The sequence below is a fragment of the Theropithecus gelada genome, chromosome 9, assembly GCF_003255815.1.
Source record: "Theropithecus gelada isolate Dixy chromosome 9, Tgel_1.0, whole genome shotgun sequence".
Classification (NCBI taxonomy): domain Eukaryota; kingdom Metazoa; phylum Chordata; class Mammalia; order Primates; family Cercopithecidae; genus Theropithecus; species Theropithecus gelada.
Window position 1 is genome coordinate 124,418,853 of NC_037677.1, and position 27,578 is coordinate 124,446,430.

General features: G+C 44.8%; 1 protein-coding gene across 1 annotated transcript; it reads right to left on the minus strand.

The window, feature by feature from the left end:
• Positions 1-476: 476 nt before the first annotated feature.
• Positions 477-15,226, minus strand: CLRN3 (clarin 3). Its single transcript, XM_025397178.1, has 3 exons — positions 14,843-15,226; positions 6,316-6,495; positions 477-1,053 (listed from the first exon to the last, which is right to left on the minus strand). The coding sequence occupies exons 1-3, from the start codon at positions 15,069-15,071 to the stop codon at positions 782-784; spliced, it is 681 nt and encodes a 226-aa protein (XP_025252963.1). The 5' UTR covers positions 15,072-15,226; the 3' UTR covers positions 477-781.
• Positions 15,227-27,578: the final 12,352 nt, after the last annotated feature.

Consider the following 27,578-nt stretch of genomic DNA (forward strand, 5'->3'; position numbering starts at 1 on the left):
TCTACACCACAGAAACTAAGGCTGTTGGTTGACACGGTGGTTGCTAGAACTTGCTGCAATGTTTCATTTCCATTTTGACTGAATTCACCACAATCCTATTAAACCAAAAATATAATGTTTAGCCTCTTTACCATATAGACCACAGGGCTATCATTTTTCTCTTTCTCTGATCTTCTCATTTCTATTCTCTTTCTGACCCAAACCCCATCTTGGAATCTCAAAAATGTGTTTGAGGATCACATATAATCACTTTTACCCACCATTGGGTTTGAATATGCCAGCAACTGAGGGTCCAGAGAACCAAGTCATTTACTCCAAAGTCTCTCTTTGCCTCCAGCACTTGGTCCTGGAAAGGTGAGTCCTGAAACCCTCTGTTCTCAGAAGTCTTCATGTATAGAGTAGAATAAAAATACCTGGTCCCTCCTGAGGGGAATGAGATCATAGGAGCTGAAGTGCTTTGAGATACTCAAAGAAAAGAAACATGACACAACCTTTTATTATTTCAGATCGTGAGACCAGGTCAGAAGGGTCGTTACGCTCGTCGTGATGCTACTGCTTTGAAAGCCACACAGACGGGCTATATTTCCCATTCATTTTCCCCAACCTTGTGGGAGAAACTTTTCAGGAGTACAGCATCAATGAAGAATACAGTGTCACGAAACACAAACACTGTCATCAATGACAGTCACGTTACCATGCTGAATTGTCCAGAGAAGCTGACCAGTTACTACTCAGGGCTGATGTAAAACAGAGGCAATGCCAAAATGAGGTGAAAGAGAATTCAGAATAAAATTCCGTCCCTTGGAGCATATTCCATCGGTTTTCTCTGCTCCTGCTTCCGCTGGTATCTGGCCTTCTGGTAGAAAATGATGATGGTTACAGTGACTATATTTAGAAGAATGATGAGCAGTATGAGCCAGAACGAGTATCCGTAACTGTGGGTCGTTCCTTTACTGGCGGTTGTCGGGTAAAGCATGTGGAACAACTTTTCGGAGAGAAGGTTGGACTGTGTGTTCGCCACAAACAGTATCATGGTCACAAAAACGGAGGATGCTGAAAAGAAGACGGAGTTTCATGCATGGCATCGTGATACAGTTTTTAATGTCACTTATCTTTACGGAACACATATCTGTGGGTATGTATTGAATGTCTGCACGGGAGTTTACACTCTTTTAAGCACTAGGGAGAAGATACAAAATTGTAAGACACAAACTAGATGTCTAGGCATAGAACACTAAAGATTGTGCAGGGCTGTGTATGACCAACAGCAAACATGCTGACTCAAACGCTTTCCGAAGTAGTTGTGCAACTGGTCTACCAAACAGGGCACTTCCTAGGTGGTGAATGCAGTAGTAGTGTGCTGAATGAATGAGTGAATAGTACAGTTCAGAAAGAAGCTGTATAAGGAGGTCTGGGAAGAGCTGAGGAAGGACAGGGCATCACAGATGGATGAAGCTGCCTCAACAAAGACCCTGGGTGGGCAGTGGGCCTGAAGCATCTGGGACTGTGAGATACAAGCTCAGCTGCTGGGGAGAGGTCCCAGGGTCCTAAGAACTGGGTACCGAGACTGGACTGCCCTGCGAGCCACAAAAATGCCATCCCAGGAGCTTGAATCTCATGGCATATGATGCCACTGGCAAGAGTGTCTAATCAGGAGGGATCTCCTTACAAAACTCATTAGAGAAGAGAACTTATTGTACGTTTCTGTCTTCCCTTTTTTATTCTTCACAATATCCTTCACTAGAAAACATGCTTTTTTGTTTGTTTTGAGATGGGGTCTCACTGTCCCCTGGGCTCTGAAGTGCAGTGGCATGATCTCAGCTTACTGAACCTCCACCTCTTGGGCTCCATTGATCCTACCACCTCAGCCTCCTGACTAGCTGACTACAGGCACATGCCACTATGCTTGGCTAATTTTTTGTGGAGATCAGCTTTTTCTATGTTGCCCAGGCTAGTCTCGAACTCCTGGACTCAAGTGATCCACCTGCCTCGGCCTGCAAAAGTGCTGAGTGTGAACCACTGTGCCTGGCCTTAAAGAACATGCTTCAGTACAGACTTGGGAGAGCCATTTTTGTCTAGTTAAAAGCACGTAGTTCTGGAGTCAGAGAGAACAGGATTGGAAATCCTAGCTAGGTGAACTTGGACGAGTCATGTAGCCTTTCTGAGCCTCATTCCTCATCTTCCAAAGGAGATGAGATAGAAACAAACAAACAAACAAAAATGTAGATTAGGGCTTTTACGGTTGCCTAGGGCTGGAAGTGGGCTGGGAGGGGGTGATAGCTAACGGGCATGGGGTTTCTTTTCAAGATGATCAAAAGATTCTAAAATTGGCAGTGGTGAGGCTTGCACATGTCTGAGAACATACAAAAAACCATGGAATTGTATACTTTAATGGGTGAATTATATGGTGTGTGACTCATGTGTCAATAAAGCTGTTAAAAGAAAGGTTGTGGAGGATAAGGATGCCTATGTTCCAGGGCCTGTGATGAGGCCAGTGAGTAGGCTCACCCAGTGAGGTTTGATGTGCAGAGGGGGCCGCCAGGGGATCCTGGCCACAGAAGCCCTTTGAGACTCTGTCTGCCGCCACGTACCCGGAACTCAGTGGACATCAAATGTATCCTGCTATAACCCACACCTAGGGAAACCTTCCAAACGGTCCTTCAAAAGGCCTTAATTAGAGGGGCTTTGTATGAGGAGAATGTTTTAAACGCTCCTTGATGACAGACCTGCATCCTCAACATAATGGTTTTATTTCTTAATAATTTGTCCGAACAAAAGCCCTGGCCCTCTGAAGCTCTCCGGGTGCCTCACGGCCTTAATTATCTTTCATTTTCCTCTTGTGAAGTTTCTTATAAAAGCTTAATCATAAAGGGGCAGGATGAATATAGGCTAAATGCTTTTTTCCAGAGCGGGCTGCCTAGAACTTTGATTTGAATCGGGAGGGGCTGACACACAGACACAAAATGCCAACCTGAGTCCCCTTTAGTGACGAGATGCCCAGAGCCTCTACCTGCCAGGCTTCTCCAGCCTCTGGGACAGAAGGACTTATAGGGGCTGGAGGAAGCCCCGGGGTAGATGAGGAGCTTCGGAAGGCTCACGGACCCTGGTTTCTGTCCTGGTCTGTGACCCGCGGGCCCCGTGACCTACTGATCCCTTTCTGCTCTCTGGGTTCCCCAGTTGAGACACAAATGTATTTGGAACGGGTGGTCTGCAAAGTTCTCTCTGGCTCCAAGCTTCTCTCAGTTGACAATTTTATCCCCTGAGGTCAGGATGCAGCCTCATCAGGTCAGTGTGGTGCAGAGGGTAGGCTGAGGTCAGAGGTCACGGGAACCTAGGAAGTGAGACTGCTATTTGTCTCCTCAAAGCAGAAACTGCTTCTTTCTATCAGAAACAAGCCAGCAAACCCACTTCCTTCCCTACCCAACACCTGCTGGCTAAGCAGAGGTTGTTCAAATCCAGCCCCTAGGGGTTTGGAGCAATTCCTTCTGGCCCCAGGACTCCCAGAGGTCAGTCTGATCGTGCTCTCCCACAGCCATGACCCAAGGCAAGAATTAAGGCATCTCTGCACACAAACCCTTCTGCAGGCTGAGCCTCCTTGAAACTGAGAGTTTCAGTAAGTTCTCCAACCCTCAAAGCTCCTGTGAAGAAAATCAGGGCCCTCAAAGGGTTACTTTGGGCAAAAGTCAGGCCTATCAAAGCATTAGGGTCAAGAGGCCTCAAGGGGCATTTAGAGGAAGCCAAGCTGTGCGAGGCCTTCTCCTAGGTGGGCAGCAGAACGCAGTCTGCTCCTTCCACATCAACCTCTCAGGCTGCTTTCTGCCCACCTCACAGCCTCCCTCTGTGTGTTAGAACTTGCCCCTGAGCCAGGAAAGGAAGGTGGCAGGAATTCCCTCTCTATCCAATAATTCTTTGTGGATAGGAGTAGGCAGGGCTACGGGGAGGCTGTCTGGCCCCTGTTTTTATTCCCAAACATGCATGAGGCCTCTGCTATATGCAAAGCCAGCCCATACTCCACTGTGGAGGAGGAAGAGGTGGCAGACTTTGAACCCTGCAGGCTGCAGACACAGCAATGCTGGGCCCCTGTTGTTTGGCCGGCGCCACACCTGGCCCTCCACTCTGGCCCTGGCACCTGTTTTCCCTCCAGGAACGCAGTCTTCCTTCCCCACTCACCCCTGTGGCTGGGGAAGGGCCGACTCCAGCCCCAGCTCCAGGATGGGCAGGCAGCCTTAGTCAATCAGTGGATGGCTTGGGGAATTCAACCCTGCTGGCCACAGAGATTGGTCAAGGGATGGGAGAAGGGCAATGCCAGTGCAAAGTAGCCCAGGACTTTCTTTGAATTTGAAGGAAATGAGAAGCTTTTTTCTCCTGGGGCTGCCACCATCAGCAATGAGCCCAGAGTGGCCAGCAGTCATCTTATCTTCAAGAGGATTGATCCAGCCAATTAATGAATGATGGAGTCAATACCGAGGATTCTGATAGATGGAGCAATGGCAGGAAACAGTCCTCATGACACGGGCCAAGACCCTAACTCGAAGTTTAGGGTCTTGTGTCTGAAGTCACTGCTTCTCGTGCTTTCTTAGTCACATCAGCAAAAGTAAAAATAATCTATCTCTTTGCCCTGGCCATGGGTACCAATTGGTTTACCTTTGGTTTTGGTTGACAGGGGTGAACCATCATCATGCAAGTAGCTTGGGCAAAGGACTCTGGCATTCAGGTGAGTATATCTGATTTTGTAACAAAGTCCCTTAACCTCTGACACTCAGCTCTGCTCTAAGAAAGAGAAGCAGTGATATTCATTCTACAGGACTGTTGTGCCTCGTCCATAGTGGCTGCCCATTAAATTGGGGGATTTATTTGTTTTTACCACCAAGCAATACAAGCACAGAAAGAAAGAGCCAGTCATATATGAATGTGGTTAAACCAGCCTGACCCCAAATCCTCGGAGCTGGGGTGTGTAATGTAATGCAACCCAGCCCACCTGTAGTCCTGGCTTAATGCTTTTCCATTTTAAAAAGCATCCCTCACCGTCCTACCTGTGCTGCGCTGGGGCCGGTTTTTACATCTCAACTCCACGTCAGTGATCTCACATTGGGAGTTTGAAAATGGTCACGTGGCTGTGCTTACACCATTCCAATCACCAGGGCTTTTTCTCTCTTTGTTTCTCCCCACTGGAGAGCCAGTTGTTCATATTCCTCAGCACATCTCTACTACATGGCATGGAGCTGCTGGCCTCCTCCAGCCACCTGCGCCTGCCTCGTGGTAAGGATGACACTCAACGGAGGGACAGGATGATGCTGCTCTCAGCCCCTCCTTTCAGGCTTCCTGACATGTCTGATATCCAGAGTCTCCTTCTTGTGCTTGAAAATTTCAGGCCTGTGTTAAAATGTGTCACCTGAAGCTTATGTGAAGCCACCTCAGAAATCATTTCCTTAGGACAGGCTTCATTCCCAAGGTCCAGTTGCAATGATGGAGAGAGGGAAAGAACAGGGGAAACCTGGCTGCCTGGGGGGAGCAAGGCCCTGAAGGCAGCTGAGCAGGGCAAAGAGGCACTTCCCCGGCCCTGCTCTGGGCAGATGGGCAGCCGCAGAGCCCTGGCAAAACCCAGTGAAAGCCAAAAGACTGTGAGTCAAAGCTGGGACCCACTTCCCATCTGGGCTCCATCCTCCCAGCACCACACCCATGAAACAAATAAAATAACCAAGCAACACCACCCAGCCACACCCCAGGCTCACAGGTAGCCCACAAGAAAGGTATTGCCCCCAGATTCTCTTATGTGCCATTATCTGTGGCTCTGTGGCACAAGCATGCAGAGATGTCATGTGTGGAGACTAAGTGGACTCTTGTCATGTGGAAGAGGAAAGAGAAGGAAGAGTGTGCCAGTGTGCTCATGTGTGTGTGGGTACACACATGGGTATGTGTATGCGCATGTGTGTGCGCATGTGTATGTGTATGCACATGTGTGTGCTTCTATATGCCACACAGAGCCTAGTTTGGAGTTAAGCACATGGCAGGAGCCCGGTCAATATTTTGTTGACTTTTGTGCATTTTGACTTCTTATGTTAGAGTCTCAAAAGCAAAGGCTGGCTTGTTATAAGTCTCCTCAATAGTGCATTTAAAACAGAATTATATTTCCAGAGATGCTTCATAAACACTTTGGATTGACAAAATAAGCCCCAGCCCTTAGCTCATGGGAGGTCCTCATAGTTTCCTTGGTGTAAACGTGACTGTATGTTCATGCGTGTGTGAGAGGTGGAGACACGGGGACAAGAGGGATGCGGTCCTCTGCAGAGCACCGGGTCTCACAGGGCCACTCACCGCTGAGCCCGTTCCAGGTGTACACCCCCATCGGCCCCAGGAACGTCTGGTAAGGGTTGCTGATGCTGTTGTAGAAGGTAAACCCAGAGCTCAGCAGCGACGTGAGCAAACTCAGGACCAGGAACAGGATAGTCACCAAATGCAGAGTTTTTTGGGAAGAATTATTCAGTATCCCTAAAACTAAAATAATGTTTTGTGAGTGCATAGCACATAATGCAAATACCAGCTCTGGGCTGGCATTCCTCCCCACCCTACCCTCTTAGGTACTTGAGTTAGTAGTTGTTGGATGTCAGTAGAGGTATCAGGAACCTCCAAGTCATGCAAGAATAAGACCTGCATTCCCCACAGGAGGCTGGTTGTTGAATCAGTGGTTGGATGGGTATAACCGCGACACTACAGATAACTGGATATTGAGCCTGGTTTTGACGTCCCCTAGGAGAGAGTTTGCCTTCCTGGATACTGGCAGCAGGGCTGGCTAGCCTTCCCAGTATGAGCTCAGGCTCCGTCCTTGCCAAGGTGCTTTTCACAGTTTCATCAGTGCCCCTGTTGCTCTGAGCACTAACTCGGCTTCCACTTGGAGGCACTCACAGGGCAGGTCACCCTGAAAACTTGTGCACTCTGAGAATCCCATAAGCCCTGTGGTGTCTGGGGTAATTCCATGAGTCAGGGGTGGCATCAGCAGAGAAAAAGCTAAGAAAGGTGACCAGGAAAGTGGAAGCTGAAGGCTGACATAAGAAAATGACTTCTGTTACTGCAAATTGAGGTGTGAGTCCTACTTCAGACTCCACTTTCCTGGAGACAGAGAGGACCAGATGCCCACAGGGCTCCAATGCTGGAGGCAGTTGGGAATTTGCCCATGAGTAAGCCTTGACTCTGCTTTCCAAGGAGAACTCTTCTGAATCCTAACAGCATTGCATGAAAAGTACATATTTCTTAAGTGCAGAGTAGCTCCAGGCATAGAAGGACATTCATAAAATGAAGCAAAGGTGCCCTGGCTGTCAGTCCTGGGTTCCTGGTTTTGCAGGCTTCTGACCCCCACCAGCCATATCCTCCACCTGCTCTTTTGTGGAGGATGCAAGGCCCAGGCACCACAGGGGTGCACTTACATGTAAGCCCAGCCCAGCCACGGGCTGTCAGGGTGTGTGAGGCCCTGTGGAGGAGGTCAGTACATTAAACAGTGTTTACAGGGACGTTCCACGAAAGTCACCAGGACATGGGAGAAAGTTCTGAGTCACAGTAAGGCCACAGCAACATCACTGGGAACAGGTGGGTCAAAACAAGTGAAAGTCTCTTTCTTTCCGTGCTGGTTTCTCTGAGCTCCAGGGAGAGAGCCTTGGAGACCTCACATCTTTATCTGGAGCAGCTTGAAAGAACAGAAAGCGAAAAGGCCAGGAGGATCTCTGGTTCCTGGGCCTAGGGGTGGTATTCCCTCAGCGTATGCCCAAGGATCGAAGGTCAAGGAGTTCCTAATGGAACCAGAGTGTCACAAAGAATTCAGAGAACAGGCATGGGAGGTGGGAGACCCCAGGGTGCTATGGGCACCCATGGGAGGGGCCACCAAGTCCCCTCCCCTTTCCCTCCCCGCATCACCGTAATGATTGAAAAATTCCTCTTTATGCTGAGCCCAAATCTGCATCTCCACAACTTAAACCCAGGGGTCCTAATTCTCCTTTGGGAATCACACAAAATTCACTTGCTCCTTTCCTGCCTGGCAGCCTGTCCAAATATTTGAGGAGGGATATAAATCCCAACATGATTAACAGCCCGCGTCTCTGGAATATTCTTTGTTGGGTGTGACTGCAGAGTCCCTGACAGCCTGGCCCGCTACACATACTTTATTCTGACTCTATTTCTCTTTCTCTTTTTTTCTTCTTTTTTTGGAGACAGGGTCTTCCTGTGTCACCCAGACTGGAGTGCAGTGGCAAGATCATCGCTCACTGCAGTCTTGATCTCCCGAGTTCAAACAAAGAATCCTCCTGCCTCAGCCTCCGGAGTAGCTGGAACTACAGGATGTGCCACCACAACCACGCTCAGCTAATTTTTTAAAATTTTTTCTTTTTGAGTTGGAGTTTTGCTCTTATTGCCCAGGCTGGAGTGCAATGGCATGATCTCGGTTCACCCCAACCTCCGCCTCCCGGGTTCAAGCGATTGTCCTTCCTCAGCCTTCCAAGTAGCTGGGATTATAGGCATGCGCCACCACGCCCGGCTAATTTTGTATTTTTAGGAGAGATGGGGTTTCTCCATGTTGGTCAGGCTGGTCTCCAACTCCCACTATCAGGTGATCTGCCCGCCTTGGCCTACCAAAGTGCTGGGATTACAGGCGTGAGCCACCATGGCCAGCCTTTTAAACAATTTTCTGTAGGGACAGGATCTCACTATGTTGCCCAGGCTGGTCTCCAGTTCCTGAGCTGAAGTGATCCTCCCTCCTTGGCCTCCCAAAGTGCTGGGATTACAGGCATGAGCCACCACACATGGCCAGATAGACACGGGGCTCCCAGTGAGACCCGACACTCCCCTTGGACAGGAGGATATCCTCACTCCATTTTTGAACCTCTTAATTCTATCCGTTCACTATTGTTTTCTTTTTTGGCTTTTTAATCAGCAGTGTTCTACGAGGAAGAAAAGTTTCCTCCCACTGAACAGACAGTGGGCATGAAGGAGATGTGGCCGGCAGCTTGCAACCAGGTGCCTGAGACACAGCCTCAGGGGCTGCTGGCAAAAGGGTCCTGTGGTAAAGACCCTCATCCAGAGAGAGCGGGCATCCCAAGTGGTGCTGGTCTCAGGGTAGAGCCTCCTAGACCAGGAGTGGGAGAAGCCCCAGAAGCAGCAGTGACAGGTAACCCAAGGGCCCTGGCTGCAAGGGAGAGTGAGAAAGTGCAGGAAAGAAAAGGGCAGGAGAGAGAAAAGGGCAGGAGGAGGGCAAGGTGGATATGCCTCACAGCGGTTGGCATGGCCGCATGTCCCTTGAAAACCCATGGGAGAAGGCAGCAGACCAGGAGACGACCGGGCAAGCCTCAGCTCAGTGGCATGAGGATGATGGCTTCACCACCGTGGCAAGGGAACATTCTGCTCCTCAAGCGGAACTGGGGACTGCGAGCAAAGTCCAGCTCGCACAGGTATAGCCTACTTGAGCTCAATGATGACTGGACTATTTTGGAATTTCTGCTAATAACTCATAGAGCATGGTGAAATCTCTGCATAGTCTTGGGCTATGCATCCCAGGGAAGAGCTCTAGCGGGGCATGGGTCACACCAGCCACTGCCTGCTGCCTGGGTGGGGATGGGTGGGACCTGCTGGGCCTGCCTTCTGGGTGAGTGGGATGTGGCCACCTGGGCTGGGATGGTTCCCATCCCTGAACTCAGGTGACGTCTCTTGCCTCTGCCTATTGCTCACTGTGGAGGTGCAGCAGATGCGGGATTCATATTGCTACAATTTAGCACACACTTGTTTTGAAAGTAATAGAGGATGACACCGGAAGAGAGGAGGAATAAAACTACAGCACGTAGGACACACCTGTTCAGGGGGACAGGTCAGAGGCTGCAGCTGAGTCACTGCTGAGTCACCATAAGGGGAATCGCTTCCCATCCCACACTCGCCAGCTCCTCCTGGACGCTAAAGGGGAAACTCCGAGGTCTATCCCAAAGTTTGCTGGGGACTAAATGAACTCACTCCTTAGCAAAGTTTGGTAACCAGTAAGAAGTAATTTGGTTACTTAACTAGAAAATAGAAACTTCACTGTTAAAACAAAAATTAAAATTAAAAAATTAAAAAAGCTGTGTCCAAGGCCCCTGAAGTGGCTTGCAGTATTTTTCTGCTTCACACACTTAGTAAAAGCGGTTTTTGGATATTCATTGGTAAATGGTTCACATTCCATTTTTTTTTTTTTCAGAGTAAATTAGAAAGTGACAATTGAATTTAGCTTTGTTTGTGACTTTTGGTAAGGTCTAATGATGTGACTTTTCCAAAGGGAGTCATTTGGGGCCTGTTGACTCATATTTTCTGCATTTTAAGGTGACAATTCATCTTGATTCTAACTGCTGGATTTAAAAATTATTTTCCGGCTTTCTGAATTTCCTGCCACACAGGTCTGACAGCTGTATCTCCCCTCCAGCTCCTGGCTCAGAACTTAGACAATAAAAGCTGAAAATTCAGGGAAAGTTATCAAGAATGAAATGACAATAAACTTACATAGCATCTGACAGCTGCTCTCTGCCTGAAAAATTAGCAAACACATTCCGTTCTTTTTCTTCCTTTTAGGGGGCAAGCGTGTGAATCAGGAAAGCCACCTCACAGGTGGCACTAATTGTCCCAGGAAACAGCCAAGAACAACGTGGCCAGAGAGAAGAGCACCTGACCCGCAGACCCCGCAGCTGGGAGGCAGAAGCGTGCTGCTGGGCAGTGGATAATGGGTGCCGCTGAGAGCCGTCCGGACATCCGGGCTCCCCACGCAGGGAAATGTAACCCTTCAGGCCCCACTTGCCATCTGCCTTTTGAGTTCCGGTTCTCGGTAAGTCCTCAGACATCAAGGGAGAGCCCATGGCTTTGTGAGTGGATGGGTGGGAATTACTGTGACTCCCTCCATAAACACCTGGTCACCAGGGAGCCTGAACAGGGCAGCTCCCAGTACCTGAGGGAGGAGCTCGTTCTATCAGCAGATCTCCAAGTGTGACCTGGTAGCTCTCCCAGGGAGCCCAGGCTGGTGCCCCAGCCTCTCAGAAAGTTGCCAGGGTTCCTTGGGGAGAAGTGGCCTGAGCCTGTGCGGGCACCCTTTTTGTCCTCTATACTCTCCCCTCCCGGTGTGGTGACATCCCTCGGGGCAGAGGATGAACCTGAGCCTGGGCGGGCACCCTTTTTGTCCTCTATACTCTCCCCCTCCCAGTGTGGTGACATCCCTCGGGGCAGAGGATGAACACTGCTCTCCAGGAGACTCTCCTTATGCGGACAGGGCAGGAGTAGTAAGGTGGGGGCTCTTTATGAATTCTGGAGAAATAAACTTCATTTGTTCTTCTCTTTGCAATTCATTAGTTTCTGCAGCAGATTTATTTTTCTAATTATTTTTAGCCTGGACTAATGGTGCAATGTTGAGCTCCCTGAGAACACATGGAGGTCGGTGGAGAAAAGAGAACTAGCAGGCGGGGGAGTGCCAGGTGGGGAGAGACTCGCGCCAGCTGCAGTGGGTCCTGACCCGGATGCAGCACTGAGAGGCCAGCCGGGAGCCGAGCTTTCCCTCAGTCTGCCTTGCTTCCTTTGCAAGGTTGTCTAGAGCTTTTGCCAATCAATTAATTTAATTTCAAGCAGGCCACATCCAAAGGACTTAAAAAGCAATACCCAGTACAGCAATGCCTGTCACTCTAGTGCCTGGCCTTGGTTGTTGTCAACACTGAATTAGGATCACCTGGGAAGATTTTTAAAAAACGAGCAGGTCAGGGCCTCACCCCGCGGAGATTGCTATTCATCTGGTCCGGGTGGGGATGCCTCACCCGCATCCCAGGTGATTCTACCTTCCGCTGCAGGCAACGTGACTGCTCAAAGTCCCACACATCTGCAAATCAGACTGTTCTTGGAACCGAGAACAAAGGGTGCAATGTCACAAGAGGAGAAATATCTCTCATAATCAAGTCCAGCCTGGGCTGGTGACACGCTGTCTCCACAAAACATCAGAAAAGTGGCTGGGTGTGGTGGTGCTTGCCTGTGGTCCCAGCTACACCAGAAGCTGAGGCAGGAGGATCTCTCGAGCCCAGGATGTAGAGGCTGCAATGAGCTATGATCGCACCATGGCACTCCAGACTGGGCGACAAAGCAAGACCCTGTCTCAAAAAAGAAAAGAAAAGAAAAGTCTTGCCGGGTGCGGTGGCTCATGCCTGTAATCCCAGCACTTTGGGAGGCCGAGGTGGGCAGATCACTTGAGGTCAGGAGTTTGACACCAGCCTGGCCAACGTGGTGAAACCCTGTCTCTACTAAAAATACAAAATTTAGCCACCCGTGGTATGCATTCCTGTAATCCCAGCTACTAGGGAGGCCGAGGCACCGATTTTAACTGAGGAAGGGTCTTTCTCTCACGCTGGATGGTGAGCCCTCCAAGGCCAGGAACCATGTGCAATTCCTTTCAGTCTCCTGAGCCCCTCATACACGCAGCAGCTGCTCAGGGAAGTGTTTTGGAACAGAAATCAGATCTCCAGAACTTTGGGAGTAGCAAAGACAACCTGCTCACAGGTGGACATACAGGACCTGCCACTTTTCATCTGGATGTTGGGCAAACCAGGATGCAGCCAGTCAGCCTGAGCTGCCTGCACCCTCCAAGTTACACACTGGAGAATTTCCTTACCAGGTCTGAAGAACGATTTTCCCCACAGATTGACCAACGTTGGCTGAATTACTTTGGCACTTTGAAATCAGCCGTCATTGCTTCCTTCTGCTATTTTGTTTCAAAATCTACAGACAAAACTGGCTCAATGTGATAAATACCATGCAGAAATACAGCAGAGCTTTGCAATAATTATTACTCTTGGGAGACTCTTGATGTGACCTCGCCCTAGCCAAGAAGCTCATGTGGTCAACTTCTCAAGTGGAACGGTCAGTCCACCACTGTTGGGCAAGAAAGGGGCATTTATACAGATTTGATTCTACTGCCCATGGTTGGTTTCTGATTTGAAAGAAGCCCCGGGTGGCCATGAGAAACCATAGGAGAGCACCCATGTCTCATTGTGCACACTGCAGGGCTGCTCCCAGGTGAAGCGTCCCAGGATTGTTAGCAGCTGAACACCACAAGTTGAAGGTTCCAGTAAAATGACTTTCACCTGTCTGAAAGAACTGCTTACAGGTGTTCAAGCTCAACGATTATTATAATCATTGGCAATGAAGACCCCCTAGGCTCTGAGGGGTCCTTAGGTGTCAACCAGAGTGACAGTGCAGCACCTTCATTAATTGGGTGGCGGTTCACCTTCTTCAGCACCAGGAGGTTGGGCAGTGACTTGTGGAAAGTCAGAATGTGGCTCCTCAGTAACAAAGACTGAAAGTAGAGATCCAGCAAAGGGAAGGCAAATATTCTGCCTCACTGTGCTCTCACCTGGGCTGCCGCACCTACCTGGCCCTGGGCCCTTTCAGGGCTCTCCTTGACGAGTGCCTGCTCTGGTCCTCTGACATCACCATGCTCACCTGCATGCACATAGGGCTTTAGAGCCAGGTCCTGACCCATCCTGGCCTCCTCTGAGTCTCCGTGCATAGAGATAGTTGATGCTTTCTTTGAAGCCATTTATCTCAAATTGGAAATCAACTGGTTCCAAACAGACACCATATGGAAACCAAAAAAAACTGGTAGGTTTTGTCTCTTACTTACAATTTTTTAAATGTGTCTGAGGTTTCGGGACACTTTTTGGTTTTGAAAATGCTATTCACATAACTGAAAGCATGACTGAGTCTTTGAAAGTTGCTGGAAAGCCAATGTTCCCCATCCTTATGGGAAGCTGAGGTTGACACCAGAGGAGATGTCCCTGAAAGGCTCTGGCAATGCCCGGGGAGACGCTGCTTTTGCTAACATCTAAATGACAAATGTATAACTTGGGAACACAACCAGGCTGCTTTGGATTTAAGAAAATAGTTTCATTAACAAAGTCATAAACACACTAGAGCTAGAACCTACAGCTAGTGTCCAGGACTCAAACTTCTTTTTGCATTACACAAGGACTAAACATTACATGTGTATAGGGTAGAAAATGATGCATATTTATAAGTCAAAAGGTAATGATTGTATGATACCCAGTAATGTCTGTATAATACTAGCATACAACTTTGTTCAAAACAAAGTCCATTTAATGTGTTACATAACTTACAAATGTTTTTAAATTTAGAAAACATGAAGGTAGGTATCAAACTTCAAAAGTCAAATAAGTAGCTAAATCAACTTATTAATCTCAATGAACCTTTAATTTTCTTCCATTGAGAGGATGGCATTATATAAGAAATCAGGAAATAAAAAGTTTAGGAATTCCTATCAAATATATAATTAATAAATTAATGGAAATTTAATATAATTCCCAACGATTAGATATTTTGGAGGTAAATTCAAATCAGTTAAAGAAACGAACTTGAGAAACAGAGATAATTAATTTCCCGTTTTACTCTTTCCTGCATAGATGCCACTTGTGAAATTCTAGACGGAGGTTGTGGGTCCAACTAAAAACCCAGTCAATACAGTTAAAACATGCATTCCTACTGGCTATTCAATGCCATATTGCTGTCACATATTTTTACTTATTTACTTGTCAATCAACTTGGTAGGTGTTATTTAAATATCACCACTGCTGGAATGATTTAGACTATTGTACTAATAGACATAAGCAGAACTGAGGAAGCTCAAATAATGGCATGGCAAATTTCCAAAATTATCTTGTATTATTAGACTTGCATTGTCAGCCTAACCCAAAACTTACAAAGAAATTATTTTTGAATGGTTATTTGGCCCAAATATAGAATGACATAAACCTTAATTCAATCTCACGATATCCATTCAAATTAGTTTATCATTTACCTGCAAAGATTTTGTTTGGTTCTGCAAGTCCGTGACTCAATTCTTGACTACTTTCCCCACGAAAAAGTCCATAAGTGATGAAAATGCTCCCATTTGAAGCAGAGTCTCTAACAGCAATTGTACTGGTGATCCATGCTTGTGTCCCAAGAATAGAGCAAATTACAATGAAAGACCCAAGGCTGGTGAAAAAGCTTGATAAGAACATCAATGTCTTCTTTGTGGTAGGCATTTTCACAGGAAAATAAGTTCTCTAGGACAAAAAAAATGAATATCTTCTTTTGGACCTTATCATTTGAAGTCTAGTACTTAGAAATAGAGTCTAACACTTTGTTGTCAAATATAAAATCTCACTCTTCCTAAGGAAGGGTTATGCTAATGGACATTGAACTCTGAACATGGTCATAAAATTTACAGTAGCTGAACTTTGGTCTGGAGTAAGAGGCTGCTATGGTTACAGCCAACCAGCATGAACAAGGGGTGGGTATGGTCTTCCCAGGGACTTCCTCAATCACACAATTAATTTATAATCCTTGGCCAAGTGTCATGGAAGCAAGTTTAGCCTACCATATCATGACAGGAGTAGAATTCCTAAATAATAGGGCATGGAGGATCTGTATTCCCAAAGCGTTGCTGAGTCTAGCAGACAACAACCATGAAATCCCAACTTCTCCAAGAATTATTGGAAATATGTAAACGTATACTTCACTATTGTGGACATTTATGTTGTTTCAACTTCACAATTATGACTGAGAAAGAACACACAAATATCTTTAGGCATAAACCTTTGTTCATATCTCCACTTATTTCCTTGCTTAGACTTCTAGAAGTTTGATGAAGTCTGTGGATTTTTCTGAAGCTGTTGCTATGCATTGCTGTTTCTTTACTCACTGGTGATTTCTTATAATTGTTCCAAGAGGAAATCCTAAGGAGGGTAAGCCTTTTATCGAGTGTACTGTGGAGTGGAAAGAGAAGACCTCACACCTCCTTATGTTTTATACCTCTCTATTTTTAGACTTTATCAGAGAGGTATGGCTTTCAAACTTCCTCTTTCAAATTGGATCATATTTGTGTATTATTTAAATTATATCTTGAGAAGTTTCATCTTTATCACTTTTTAGTACTCTGATAGAGGTGGTTCTGAACATTCTTGCTCCCATTTGGCTAAAAGATCATTTCATTCGTAGCATGTTTTCCATACCACTTTTTACTGTATTCTTTGATTACTTAGTAATAGTGTATTAAGTTGGTGCAAATGTAATTGCAGTTTTTGCCATTGAAATTTGCATTTACTTCTAATGGCCAAAAAACGCAATTACTTCATCCTCTACTTTTCTTTATTAACACCTAACTTATTTGTGGAATTAGCTGATCATCTGTCTTTTCCCTTATTGTGACTAGATGACATGCTCTAGGAGGTGGACATGTTTGTTTTGTGTACCACTGAATTCCAGGGACTCTCAAAGAGCCTGGCCCAGAGAAGACACTCAGCAAACATTTGTTCAATAAATTATTGGAGATACATACACACATACTCTACTATGTGGACACATGTTGTTTCTATTTCGAAATTATGATTAAGGAAGAGCAATGCATGAATATTCTCATGCATGAACCTTTGTCCATATCTCTGATTATTTCCTAGCTTAGACTTCTAGAAGTGAGTCAGTCTGTGAATGTTACTGAAGCTGTTGCTACACATTGCCCAGCTGCTCATTAGAAAAAGATACCAGTCACCCGCCATGCCCTTAATACAGTGAAGGTGCACACTTTCCTACATCCTCAAAACATGTATATTATTGGAAAACTTACTATTTTTTCCATTTAAGTCTATTAATTTTAACCACACTTTTAAAGGGTGGGACAGAATTTCAGTAGTTAGTTCCTTCTGGCCCTATTCCTAGTGTGGAAAATAATTTTGTGTTTATTATTGTATTTTGTATTACATAGGCCCATTACAAAAATGTATTCAAATGGAACTGGCAAGAATAAAGAAGAAAGTAAATATAATAAAAAATTTATCCTAGAAGAAGTAATTGTGTTCATAGTTGGGCAAAGACTTTCATACCGATAGCTTTATGTCTTAGCTTCCTGCTGCTATAACTGAATACCTGAGGCTGGGTGATTTATAAAGAACAGAAATGTATTTCTTATGGTTCTAAAGGCTGAGGAGTCCAAGGCCAAGGGGCTGTATCTGGTGAGGGCCTTCATGCTAGTGAGGACTCTGAGTCCCAAGGTGGCACAGGGCATCATGGTGGCCAGATAGCAAGTGGGCTGACAGTGCTAGCTCAGGTCTCTCTTACTCTTCTTATAAAGCCACCAGTCCCACTCTGGAGAAAACCCATTGGTCCATTAATCCATTAGTCCATGAAAGAATTAATACATTCATGAGGGCAGGGCCCTTATAACTCCATTGCCTCGTAAAAGTGGCAACTTTCCATACTGCCACACTGAAACTCACCAATATGAGTTTCAGAGGAGACAAACATCTGGTGTAGCATCATGCACACATTTATAATAAAACCGAGTCTTACTCTATGTTCTATTTTATAATCTGCTTCATAAAAATTTCAACAAATTGCCATGGCAATCCTTTCATGTCAATAGATCACGTTTACCATTGTACAAAGCAACCACAAATTATTTCTACAAACCCTTTTTGGTGGACATTGAGGTTGTTTCCAGCTTTTCACTGTTGTACCCATGATGTGGGTGATACTCCTTTTATGTTCAACCTTGCTAACCTTTCTAGGATTTCCTTGAGATAAATTCTGAGAAGGAGAATTGTTGAGTCAACAAAAAATATGTGTACACCAGCAGAAAGTGTGTCCCAATTTAAATTTCTACCAACAGCATTTTGCATTAGAGTTCCCAATTTCCACAGCTTCCCCACAGCACAGTATTGCTAGTATTTTTAATCTTTCACAAGCTGGGAGACAAGAAGTAGCTTGTTGGCATTATTTGATTTTTACATGTCAGTTAGAGTTGCTATATTTTAATAAGCTTATTACCCATGTGTAGTTTTACTGACACAGTTTTCTGTTTATGATGTTGGCTCATCTATTATATAGAGACGTTTTTTATTCATGACTTTTTGTACAGTAAAGACAGTAAACTTTTATCAGTTCTGTGTATCTTGTGGATATATATATATATACACTGAAATATATTCATTGAATATATATATTCATTTTGTTATTTGCATTTCAATCATATTTATACATTTATACATTTTAAACATTATGTGTAGATATTTTACTGGCTCAACTTAAAAATGTCTATGTAACCAAATATTTCAGTCTTATACTTTATACTTTCTGGATTTGGTATCCTAACTCAACAGTTATTAAGGCTATTTACATATCAACTCAAGTTTGTGTAAAACAGAAAAGTGATTTTTTTTTTTTTTTAAGATACAGGATTATTTCACATTACCCAAGGCGAGGTGACAATGGAAATTACTAGAACCAGAATTTCTGTTGTCTTCTCTGCTCCTTACTGCATATCTGTTTCATTTCCTGGGTCTTTTTCTAATATTAAATTTTATCTTTGCTGCTATTCTATTGCTGTCTTTTATTTAGTTTTTCCTTTTCTAATTTTCTGAAATGAATGTTTTATTTTCTTATTTTGTTTTTGCATTAATAAAATATTTAAAACCATGAATATTTTTTTCTCTCTCTCTCTCTCTCTCTCTATATATATATATATCTCTCTCTCTTTGGCTAGGTTCCATAGGTTTTTATATATGTAAATCGGCATTTAACATCTTTAAATTGCATTTTTTATTTCCTGTTTGTTGAGGACAAAGTTTGTAAGATAATTGTATGATAGCATTATTTCTATTTTGGTTATTTGTTTCCAGTTTTCTATAATTTTTAATCAAAGAATGTGATCTTAAAATATCTACTCTTATGGTTTTATTGAGATTTTATTTGTAGACAATTTATAATCAATGCTTACAACATTTTATGTCACTCTATGCTATTCCATTTAATGGATTTACCCTCATTTATTTAACAATGTTTCATTTTGGGCATTTTGGATATTATTAAATTTTTTGCTTATATAAATTTGCTTGAATACAGATCATTAACTATATCCTTAAAATACATCTCAGGAGAATTGCTGACTCAGATAGACATTTTTAGATTTATTATATTAAATACGGATTGACCCCAAACTGGCTTGCAATTCATAATCCCACCATAAATGTAGGAGAAAGCCCTTTTTTCTCTAGCACTGGAAAATGTTTGTAATTTTACATGAAATATTGCTTTAAGTTACCATTCTATGGTCTGCTTTTCTGTCACTATAGTTTTGGCTTTTCTATAATTTCATTAAAATGGTATAGTAAGTAGTCTTCTGTATCTGACTTTATTTTTTAGATTCATCTAGATATAGACACACATTTGTTGATCCACTCAGCAGTTGATGAACATTTTGGTAGACTCCAGTTACATCGATACATTATATTTGTTAAGAGGAAAGCTGTTATGCATTCGAGTACAAGTCTATGTGTGGATACCTGATTCCTTTTTCTTGTGTAAATAAATAAGAGAGATATTACTGGAACATGGTAAGTGTATATTTAACATTATAAGAAACTGACAGACTGATTTCTCAAGTGGCTGTTCTACTGTGCATTCCCACAAGAGATGTATGATAGTTTCAGTTGCTCCATATCCTCACCAGCACTTGCTATTATAAGTCCTTCAAAATTTGTCATTATAATGAGTGTTTGCTGATATCTCACTGTGGTTTTTATTTGCATTTTGCTAATACTAATGATATTGGACATCTTTTTATGTGTTTGTTTGCCATTCATATACTTTATTTGGTGAAGCCTCTGTTGACATCTTTTGTCCATTTTCTTATTGATTTGTCTTCTTTTTGTTGAGTTGTAAGAATTCTTTATATTTTACACTCAAGATACAATGTTTATTAGATATATGTTTTCCATATATCATATATTTATTAGATATATGTTTTCCATATATCATATATTTATTAGATATGTTTTCCATATATCATATATTTATTAGATATATGTTTTACATATATCATATATTTATTAGATATATGTCTTGCAACCATTTTGTTCCAGTATCTGGGTTGTTTTTTCATTTCCTTAACAGCGTCATTGAAGAGCAAAATTTTAAAAATTTGGTGAAGTCTAACTTAACAATTTTTTCATTTTATGGAATATGGTTTAATTATTATATCTAAGAATTTTTTGCCTAATCCAAGAGCACAAAGATTTATTTTCCTGTGTTTTGTTCTAGAAATTTTATGCCTTTAGGTCTTATATTTAAGGTTATAGTCTATTTCGAGTCAATTTTTGTACATGATACAAGGTAAGGGCTGAGGTTCATTTTTATGCCTGTGGCTAGGGTGTTGTCCCAGTTTGGTTTCTTGAAAAGATTATCCCTTCCCTGATGAACTGCCTTGGCGTCTTCTTTGAAAATCAGATGACCATATCTGTGTGGGTCTCTTTCTGGATTCTCTATTAAGAGATCTTTCTTTCCAGTCCAGTGTAAGTTCCAGGAATTGTTTGTTACTCGGCTTTGCCATGGCTCCCTGCCTGGTCTCCATAGCTTCCTCTGAGGTATGTGCCTCAGCACTCAATTAATGATTCCAGGGATCCCTCTAGATTTCTACAGCTTCCCTCTGCAGCTCTCTCCTCTCCAGCACTCACCACCAATCCTAGCACTTTGGCCTCCTCAAACCTTGGTTTCTTTCTGTTCAACTCCAGAAGACCATTGGCTTCTTTGGTTTCCCCTTCTGCACCATAACCTGGAAATTTCCTCCTTGAAAACTTCCTGGGGCAATTGTCAGTCTTACTTCACGTGTTTCTTTTATCTCAGGAATCATGGCCCTGTGCTGCCTGATGTCTGATGTCTATTATAGAAACCATTCCTTCATATATTATTTTCTGTCGTACTAATTTTTTAAGACTATAGGGCCATTCTGGCCTTCTTATTCCATCACAGTCCGAGGAGGTAGTCAGCCTTCATTGAATGACCACACAGCTGTCACATTTTCTTTCCCTTAGAATTTTGTAGCTACCACTTTATTGTCTTTTTGCACTGAGCGTTGCTGTTGAAGAGTCTGAGGCCAGCCATATTTTTTCTCTCTGTATGTGACTGAGTTACTCTGATAGCACGGTTATAAGAGTCTGTTTGTGAAGTGCAGCCATACCCACCTAAATTTTGTTTAGATTATTCTGGTTCATTTTATTCTCCTTTCATGTAGTTTCTCTTTTCAATTTGCATATTCAGTTTATTACAGAAACATTTTTCTGTGTCATATTTCTAAATTGTGTGTTCCACTTGTTGAAATTTTACTTGCAGACACACCACTTATCCTCGTATTGGGTTGTCTTTGACCTTCATATCCACTATCCACCCTCTTGTAATTGCTTTATTCCTTTTATATTTTTGCTGTCTATTCACTGTGACTTTCTTCCACAATGATAATTCATTTTTAGCTAAAACTTTTTCTAACTTATGTATTAAATCTTAAGTTATATGGCTTGGAGTCTCAACTGATTTTCTTTGAAGTTTTCTTTTAACTTATCTCTGTTGTTTTATATCTCATTATTAGTCCCTTGTGTAACTGAATCTTTCTTATTATAAGTAAGTTCTTACATAGCATAATACATGCAGAGGAAACTGCTTCCGCCCATTGGATTGGATGTTTTTCCAGCCTGAGGTGTGCTTACCCTTTCTTTTCTTTTCTTCTGCTATGTTGGTGTAGATCCCATTGGATTGGATGTTTTTCCAGCTAGAGGTGTGTTTACCCTTTCTTTTCTTCTCTTTTGTTTGGGTAAATCCTAGGGTATTTCTTTTCATCTTGCTTAGTTTAACATGAGCAGTTCTATGCAACCATTGGTTTATACGAATCCATGATTAGTGAGTTCCCCTGACATCCTTCTTACCTTATCTGGGGCTAATTTGTCTTAGCTTCTCCATGCATCACTCTTTGACTGAATGGTTTTCTATCATTTTTTTCCTAAATACATCCAGGAGGGAAAAAAGTGTACAGATCTTTGCCAAACATGTAAGTCAGATTGGCTTAAGCTCACAGAAGTTTGGGGTGAGGGAAATCTTTCATGTGACATGATGCAGGGCTCCCAAGAAGGTTTCCAGGACATCATTTTGCTCTTTCTGCATCTCTGGGTTGTGTTTCTCTTGGCTCTGCTCCCAAGTTCATGGACTTGAATCCTCATTCAGAACTTTTATCCTCTCAGCTTCAAGTTTATTGCAAGAAAGAATCGTATGCCTCTCCCCTAGAAATCTCTCAGCATTTTACCGGCTCTAATGCTGCCACACACCCACACACCTAGAGCTGGACAGAAGCAGGGAGAGGTCTTGTTGTGTTGTAATTAGGATTACTGCTGAGTTTGGGGAGGCAGAATCAATGATCTTGCTTCTACAAGCTCTTAGCTAATCAGAATCTCCATGCAGTCAAGGACCTTTTCTAACTAGGCTTGGTAATTGCACAGGGCATGGCAATGGGGACTATCTTGCCCCTCTCCTCAGAGTAAGAGGCAGCCTGAGACTCTGCCCCAGAACAGGAACTTCCTAAGGGATGGGCTAGGGCAGACTGAGTCTGAGTATGCATAAAAGGAAGGCGATGTCAGAGCCTGTGATGAAGAGGCCTCTGCAAGTTGAAAACAGTCTAGAATACGAAGCCCTCACTGCCATGCTTTAGGAAATGAAATATGTAAAAACTAAATTTCTATTGTGCTTTAGTAACTGCTAAGAAATAAATATCTGTATCTCATTTTTAGGAGAGCTTTCCTTAGTGCTGTATTATGTCTCATTACCAACTTTTTCCTCAATTGCAAGAGCAAACTGAAATTATATACCAGGTGGAAACTAGGTGAATAATACATTATCCTACCAGTGATAATGTTCTGTGGATTATTGACATGAACTTCACTGTGAGAAATAAAGAATTTATGTCATAAGTCTTATCATTTCTCAAGTTAGAGGAAAAATATCCTTTTGCAAAAGTATAGATATTTCTGAGAGTCCTGTGATTTTTGAGTGAGGAACACGAGTGTATTCAATGCATTATGAGATCATCTGAAGCAGGCCATGGAAGGCGCCGGTCATTGCGGTGCATGCCTGTAGTCCCAGCTACTCAAGAGGCTGAGGCAGGAGGACTTCTTGAGCCCAGGAGTTTAAGATTGCAGTGACCTATGATCATACCACTGCACTCTAGCCCGGGTGACAGTAAAAGACCCCATCTCAATGAATAAATACATAAAATAAAATAAAACAACACTGAGACACATTTTTATCAAATTTCTTGAAAACAGTGATAAGGAGAAGATTTTAAAATCAACTAGAGGAAAAGGGTACACCACCAAAACTACTGATAATAAGCAATAAAGGATGAATCTCAAAAAGAGTTTGCTGCCTAAAAGAAATTAGAAATAACATACTACGTGATTCCATTTATATGAAGATACAGAGTAGGTAATACTACCTGCGGTGATAGATTTCAGAATAATGGCCATCTTTGGCAAGAGTCGGGAGATTCTATCGGGGGAAGAAACATCAAAGAACTTTCTAGATTGATGGAAATGTTTACTGTCTTGAGAGGAGTATGCATTTCACTAGTTTATACACTTTCTTTACTCATTGGCATATCCCTTAAGATCTGTACAATACATGTGTACTATTCATCAGTGAAAAGCAATTCAAGAAAAATAAAAGAGTTCAAATGTGGTAAGGATCTGGGGGAGGGCCTAATTATTGTTTTTTTCTGGGTGAGTAGAGGAATCTTCCAGCAAAAAGACCTGTCCTCTTGATTTCAGTAATTGTTAACACTTGGGCATAACTTGAAAAAAGAGGAGGAGAGGGAAGAATAGTTGGGTAATGTAAAAATAGATAGTTCTGAACCTATTCATTATTCAATCTGGTACATCCTAGAGATCAGAATAACCATCCTGACTGTGGTTACTAAAAGTTACCTCTTGGTGGGGACAGGTCCTGAACAAAATCATTGAAGGACTCTGGTGTTGTCTCAGTGTATTAGTCTGTTCAGACATACGTGAGACTGGGTAATTTACAAAGGAAAGAGGTTTAATGGACTCACAATTCCATATGGCTGGGAAGGCCTCACAATCACCACAGAAGACAAAGGAGGAGCAAAGGCACATCTTACATGGCGGCAGGCAAGAGAGCATGTTCCCTTTATAAAGGGAACTGCCCTTTATAAAACCATCAGATCTCGTGAGATTTATTCACTATCATGAGAACAGTATGGGGAAAACCCACCCCCATGATTCAATTGCCTCCCATAGGATCCCTCCCACAACACATGAGGACTACGGGAACTACAATTCAAGATGAGACTTGGGTGGGGATGCCGCCAAGCCACAGCACTCTGTTTTCCCTTCCAATCACATGGATTGGAAGCCAATCAATGATCAAGAACTGCTTTTTTTTTGGCCGGGTGCGGTGGCTCAAGCCTGTAATCCCAGCACTTTGGGAGGCCGAGATGGGCGGATCACGAGGTCAGGAGATCGAGATCATCCTGGCTAACACGGTGAAACTCCGTCTCTACTAAAAAAAAAAAATCAAAAAAACTAGCCAGGCGTGGTGGCAGGTGCCTGTAGTCCCAGCTACTTGGGAGGCTGAGGCAGGAGAATGGCGTAAACCCGGGAGGCGGAGCTTGCAGTGAGCCAAGATCCTGCCACTGCACTCCAGCCTGGGTGACAGAGCAAGACTCCATCTCAAAAAAAAACAAAAAAACAAAAAAAAACCTACTTTTTTTCCTCCTAAGGCTGAATAACTTTATGAGAATGTTTCTATATGATGTTTAAAAGCAACTTCTTATGTGCTTTCCACACATTGATTTTGCCTTTTTTTTTTTTTTGCTTATCCTCCTAGACAGTATTCCTGGCCTCAGCATTTTAATTTTAATTGACATCTACTGGGCCCTCTAAGCATGATGGGCAGTATCTGATTTTCTGCAGAGAAACCCAAAGGCCCAGTCCTCAAGTAAAATAGAAGACAAGACAAGTAATTGCAGTTAATATCAATAATTGCAGGAGCACTGCCTCAAGCTGTGTTTTAGAGGAAAGGAGCTAAATGGTTGGGTGTAGGGGAGGCCTGGGGAGAGCAGGCAGATGGCCAGCCGCTGACTGGCCTGAGACAGGATCAGACAGCCAGTGTGCCAGGGAGCTAAGAGGACTCTGTGGACTCAAGAAGGGCTCTGAAAGATGAGGGTGGGGAGGTGTTCAGGAGGGCAAGAGGCGGGTGAGCTCCTCAAAGCCTGGGAGGAGGATAGGGGAATTGACTCTGATGTCAACAGGGACCTTGAGCCTATGAGAGGCAAAATGAAGATGGTGAAGAAGGATGAAGGGCTTCCCTGTGGTAATCAACAGGGCCCTGGCACAAACACCTCTGAAAACACGCTTCTGTGTGACAATGATGAATGCCTGTAGACTTTAGAAAAAGCTGAGAATTTTTGGGGTCCAGCAGAGAAGATATTATGAGGAAAGAAGAGCCATCTGCCTCCCCATCATGTTACCAAGGCTGTTCACTTTCCAATAGCAGATGTCTGACAAAGGCAACTTGTTTCTATCTTCTTAGCTCACAGTCTCTGCCTCCTCAGCCCTGCAGCGTTAACAAGCAAAACTGTGCTTAGCAGAGCTTTGTAATTATGGCCTTCATGTACATAAGCCTGGCTCTGCAGACCACAACAGCAGAAAAAGCCAAAGCCTGGTGACGTCATGGGCTACCTGGCCCCACCTCAACCTGGGCTGTTCCTTGGAGATGCAGTCAGGAGGGAGCCGCCCACCCTGCTGGGCTCTGAAGTGACCAGGCTGTCTGCTGCTGCTGCTGACTGGGGCCCATCCTCCTCTGCTCTAACAGCCCAGACACCTTCAGTGAGCACCTCCTGGCTACTGAGGTTGCTTTAGGAGCTTGAGTCTGAGGAGCCATGGAGATCAGCAGAGCCTAGGCTGCTGGAGTTTACAGCCCTGGGGGTAGGGAAAGAGGGCATGACAGACACCAAAGGAGCAAATAAAGCCACAAGTAATTCCAAACTGTGATGGGGGCTGTGGAAGAGAGTGGCAGAAGAGATGGGTGCAGGGCGATCTTCCAGAAGCCACTAGTAAGAAGGAACCAGGTGCATTGGTTGGAGAAGCCCTAGGCAGGAAGGAGCTTGGCTCTGGCACTGAGAGAAAGGAGCCGTGGTTGGAGCCCAGCGGGCAGGGGTGAGAGGCTCAGAGCAGCCAGGAAAGTCAGGCAGGGCCTCGTGGGAGTTTGGATTTTATTCTTCATGGAGGCTTTTAAGCAGGGGGCTAGCAGGACCTGGTTTCCACTTTGTGAGGTGCCCGGGACCAAGTGTGAAGAATGGATCATCTGGGAGAGTGGGTGGGAAGCTGGGGAGCCACTGCAGGCTTTGGAGGGGTGCTGGCAGTCACAGGAGGGAAGGGCGAGATGCATGGAGAAGCCGGTGGGAAGCGGACTTGGGCCCTCTGGGAGGTGGACTGGAGGTGGGACATGGAGGCAGGGATAGGGACGACTGCAGAGAAACCAAGTAAGAGCAAGAGACAGGTCTGAGACAGCAGGAGACAGCCAGGAGGAGCTGAGCTTGCAGGAGAGGGCCCCAGAGCGGTGCTGTTTAGAGAGTTCCCATGCGGATGGTGTTTAAAGGTTTGGGGCTAGAAAAGGCCCCCAGGGACAGAAATGGGCAGGGCAGGGCAGGAAGGTGGAGCTCAAGTTCTCCACCGGTTTCGCAGCTCTCTGGCCCCTGTGGAGGGCAAGTCCCACTCTGGGCAAGTCACCTGCTGGTGGCCTCTGCCAGGAGGTGCCCATTGCTCTGCAGCCTTTGGGGTCTGTAGCTCTGTCTAAACAGACTTCAAGTATGCTAAGAGTCGTCGGCTAGCAAACGGTGCAACGTGGGGTAACACACCCTAAGTGCCACTTTCTCCCCATTCATTCATTCATTCATTAGCCTAATGAGCTGGGCCCCTACCACAGAATGCAGCTTCCCTCATGAGGGCTGGGCCGTGGCCCCACCCAGAGGGCACGACACAAAGGTTCAGAACCAAGATGCCACCAATGTCCTTTCTGCTCCTCCCAGGGAACTGCCTTTTCTCTGAAACCTCCCTAAATAGCCTGAGTGAAATCCCCTGGAAGAAGTCGGCTAGACAGCAGGCCCAGTGCCTGACTCGGGCGCTCCTCTTTCTCTTCGTGCGTTTTTAACTTTGACAGATGCAGCCTTAAGGACAAGCGAGCCCTCTTCAACATCCCCCAAACAGGCGCCTTATCCCCACCTCTTTCCTGAGGAGGCCACCAGGCCCAGCGACCTCACAGCTCTCCCAGCTTCCTCGCACCAGAAGCGCACGGGGTGCTCTGCGAGTCCCATACCTGCTGCAAGACCAGGGCGAGTCCCCAGCCAGGCCACTTCCTGGTGCACAGGGATAGGGCAGGGAGAGGCAGGGCCTTGCCTTTGCTCTCCTCCAGGTGTGAGTGCCTGCCATAACTTGACCCTCTACGCACCTGGGTCCCGGAGGAGGGGCTGGGCCAGGCCTCCCCGGAAGGGGCACCGGCCTTGGGTAAACGGACACCCACAGTGCTCTCAGGGCAGGGCCTCAGGGCCATACCCGCCGCGCAGGTGGGGCGGGCGCCCTGGATGCGCTCCCCGCGCCGGGCACCAGGCGTCGCCCCCGCTCCTCTCAGCGCCCGGGCCCCCGCCCCCGCCGCGGAGCCGC

Bases quoted from the DNA above. Each gene is read 5' to 3' on its own strand.
- CLRN3 (XM_025397178.1), bottom strand. From the start codon at position 15,071: ATGCCTACCACAAAGAAGACATTGATGTTCTTATCAAGCTTTTTCACC. The intron at 6,496-14,842 runs GTAAATGATAAA...ACATTATTTTAG, and splicing joins ACCAAACAAAATCTTTGCAG to TTTTAGGGATACTGAATAAT. The intron at 1,054-6,315 runs GTGAGTGGCCCT...TCTTCTTTTCAG, and splicing joins CACCTGGAACGGGCTCAGCG to CATCCTCCGTTTTTGTGACC.